Source organism: Carlito syrichta, unplaced genomic scaffold (assembly GCF_000164805.1).
Source record: "Carlito syrichta isolate Samal-C Ts95f unplaced genomic scaffold, Tarsius_syrichta-2.0.1 Scaffold309881, whole genome shotgun sequence".
In the NCBI taxonomy this organism is placed as follows: Eukaryota; Metazoa; Chordata; class Mammalia; order Primates; family Tarsiidae; genus Carlito; species Carlito syrichta.
This window is the reverse complement of record NW_007253977.1, coordinates 113,688-117,221: the sequence shown is the minus strand read 5'-3', so window position 1 is coordinate 117,221 and position 3,534 is coordinate 113,688. Positions and strand designations below refer to the sequence as shown.

The following is a 3,534-nucleotide window of genomic DNA, read 5'->3' as shown; positions in this document are numbered from 1 at the left end:
TTGCTTTCTCAAGACATTCCAGGGTTGAACGGGAGCATCTTAGTCACAAGGAGAAAGGTTATGTGCTAAATTTTGCTTTCAGCCTGGGAACAGTGACTCACACCTGTAATCACAGCACTTTGAGAGGCTGAGGTGGGAGGCTTGCTTAAGGTCAAGGACTGAGTCAGCCTGGGTACATAGCAAGACCACCAACTCTAAAACAATAAATTAAATTTTGCTTTCAGTATCATGAAACTGTTGGCCAGGCTGGAGTGCCGTGGCATGCTCAGGCTACGACAGCCTCAACCTGCTGGGCTCAGGCAATCCTTCCGCCTCAGCCGGAACTGGAACTACAGGTACACAGCATTTTTTTATTAGTGTAGAGACAAGGTACCCGGCTAATTTTTTGATTTAGTGTAGAGACAAGGTCTTGCCAAAGTTGCCCAGACTGGTCCTGAGTCCCTGACCCCTGGGCTCAGGCAGGTGGCGTGAGCCACCATGCCTGGCTAGGATCATGGAACTTTAAAACTGCGAAGGGGAGACTTTTTGTCCCCTTAAAGTTTCTTAAGTGCTTTTACAAGTGTGGTCTGGGATCAGTAATTTCCCTAATACCTGGGAGTGGGTTGGAAATGCAAATTCCTGGGCCCCCACTCAGAACTGCTGCATCAGAATCCCATTGGGAGGGGGTGCAGCAATCTGATTCCAAGGTTGGCCAGTGTGAGAAGCCTGGGGCTATACCACAAAGTGCCACTAGGCGACCACTATGCAGGACCACTATGCAGTAACTTATCAAACTCCATTCAAAGGACCCGAAACCGAAAGTTCTAAAATATTTCTACTAAGGGGTACAAATTCAGGCCAGGTGTGGTTGTTCATGCCTGTAATCCCAGCACTTTAGGAGGCCAGTGGGAGGATTGCTTGAAGCCAGGAGTTCAAGACCCTGTCTCTACAAAAAAAAAATCCAAAAATAAGCCATGGGTGGTGGTGGGTGCCTCTAGTTCCAGATACTTGAGGGGCTGAGGCAGCAGAATCGCCTAAGCCCAGGGGGCTGTGGTGAAGTGTGATGGCACCACTGCACTCCAGCCTGGGAGACTCAAAATAAAATGTACCTATCTCCCTTTCATATGGATGACAAAGGGACCTACACATGAGAAAACTGAAAGCGCTGTTGACCCATCCAATCACTAGTGCACAGGCCAGGAGCAGTGGGAGTGAACAGGGCCTGCTGTAGCCTCAGGCCTGGCCAGATCCAGCCTGCTTGGGGAAGCCTGCCTTCACTCAGGCAGGCCACGCTTGTTCAACGATGTCCTGGGGCAAACTCCTTCTGTCCAGGATCACATTTCTGTAAATACCCATGTAATAGCCAGGTGTGGTGGCTCATGCCTGTAATCCCAGCACTTTGGGAGGCAGAGGCAATTGCCTGAGTCTGGAGTTTGAGACCAGCCTGGGCAACTTGGCAAGACTTCGTCTCTACAACAAATTAAAAAAAAAATCAGCCGGGTGTGGTGGCACATGCATGCGGTTCTAGCTACATGGAAGGCTGAGGTGGAAGGATGGCCTGAGCCCAGCAGATCGAGGCTGCAGTGGCCGTGAGCATGCCACTGCACTCCAGCCTGGGTGACAGAGTGAGACTCCAACTCAAAAAAGAAAGAAAAGAAAGTTACAAGACTTACGTGTTAAGATTTTACTACATCAAAAGCTTAAACCAGCCGGGCTCAGTGGCTCAGCCTGTAATCCCGCGCTTTGGGAGGCTGAGGTGAGTGGATTGCTTGAGTCCGCGGGTTTGAGACCCACCTGGGCAACTCGGCGAGACCTCATCTCTACAATAAAAATCAAAAAATTAGCTGGGCGTGGTAGCGTGCGCCTGTAGTTCCAGCTACTTGGAAGGCTGAGGCGGAAGGCTTGCCAGAGTCCAGCAGGTCAAGGCTGCAGTGGTCGGAAGCGGCCACTGCACTCCAGTCTAGGTGACAGAGTGAGACTCCAAATCAAAAAAAAAAAAAAAAAAAGTTTCAACCAAAAACGGATATACACTGACTCAAATACTTCATTATACCAAAATAAAAGACAGACATCTTAAAAACAGCTACATATAGTTAGTACAGGGTACTTAACAAAACATTTATTTTACTTTAACATTTTATATTGAATCTGATATTTTTCCCCAAATACTTTTCTTACCTAACAAAAATGGGGGTGCATCAAGAAAAGACACTTATAGCCCTGAGATTCCTGTGTTAATTTTGTTACACGGGATGCTATTCTCACCCCAGTTTGTTAATTTACCAAGGAAATTAACACTCATAATCCACTCCTGCTGGACATGGTGGCTCACACCTGTAATCCCAGCACTTTGGGAGGTAGAGGTAAAAGAACTGCCTTGGAGACCAGCCTGGGCAAATTGGCAAGACCTCATCTCTACAATAAATCAAAAAATTAGCTAGGTGTGGTGAGGCACACCTGTAGATCCAGCTACTTGGAAAGCTGAGGCAGAAGGATCACCTGAGCCCAGCAGGTAAAGGCTGCAGTACCCTGAGCATGCCAATGCACTCCAGCCTGGGTGACAGAGTGAGTCTCTGACCCCTGCCCCTAAAAAAAAAAATCACTCCTTTGATTTTACCAAAACAACAAAGAAAGCACACACTCTCTCACATGCCTTTAAAGTCCTGTAATAGGACGAACTTACAGTAAAAACATTTTATGGAAAAAAAAAGAAGTCAATTTCAATCAGCGACTCCGCAGTTCTTGGCCTCTCACTGGGAAGCTGCAAGATGTCCTTGAATAAGATCCTGAACACGGGACAAAATGATCTCATTGGAGCTGCTGCAGTTCTCTGGGTCATAGGGTGGGTCTATGGTCAGGACCCCCGCCACACAGAGCGTCCTCTGTGCCTCTCCCTGCTCCGTGACAGGGATGTGGTTCTTCTCCAGCCACTGCTTCAGGCTGGCCTTCCTCTCTTCCAAATCCTTGGGGCTGTATGCTTCGCAGTCTCCAGACGTGAACAAATGCATCAGTCTCTCCTTCACTCGATGGTCGCCCTCAGTCACAGTTTCAACAGTCTGCACAGCATGACCCATAATTCCAGTCACGGACATGCTGCCATCTTCAGGGAAGTTCACAAGGACGATACTTGGGAGGAAAAGCAAAGTCAGAGCAGATTTGCAGAAGAAAGACCTAAAGGTTCATAAACCTAGGGAAGAAGTGGGTTATGAGAGGCACCTTCAACCCAAAACAGTCCCTTCCATGATGGAAATTGATTCTCTCACCACCAAGTGCCGTCACCAGTTCAACACACATTCTAAACATCTAAACTTATCCTAAAGCTAATTATTACAGGATACAACTCAAGCACAATTAAAGAGTTAGGAATGCTTTATTTATTTATTTACTTTTTGAGGTGGAGTCTCATTCCGTAGCCCAGGATGGAGTGCAGTGGCACACTCACAGCCACCTCAGCATCAACTTGCTAGGCTCTGGCGATCCTTCCACCTCAGCCTTCCAAGTAGCCAGAACTACAGGAGTGTACTACCATGCCTGACTAATTTTTTTTTTTTTTTA

The 3,534-nt window shown here is 47.5% G+C and overlaps 1 protein-coding gene across 1 annotated transcript in view; it reads right to left on the bottom strand.

The window, feature by feature from the left end:
- Positions 1-2,624: 2,624 nt before the first annotated feature.
- The window catches only part of GEMIN6 (gem nuclear organelle associated protein 6), a 4,252-nt gene continuing 3,342 nt past the window's right edge, over positions 2,625-3,534 (bottom strand). The window contains exon 2 of the mRNA XM_008068128.1: positions 2,625-3,105. Within this exon, the coding sequence (XP_008066319.1) occupies positions 2,730-3,105 (376 nt within the window). The 3' untranslated portion in view covers positions 2,625-2,729. The remainder of the gene's footprint in view (positions 3,106-3,534) is intronic.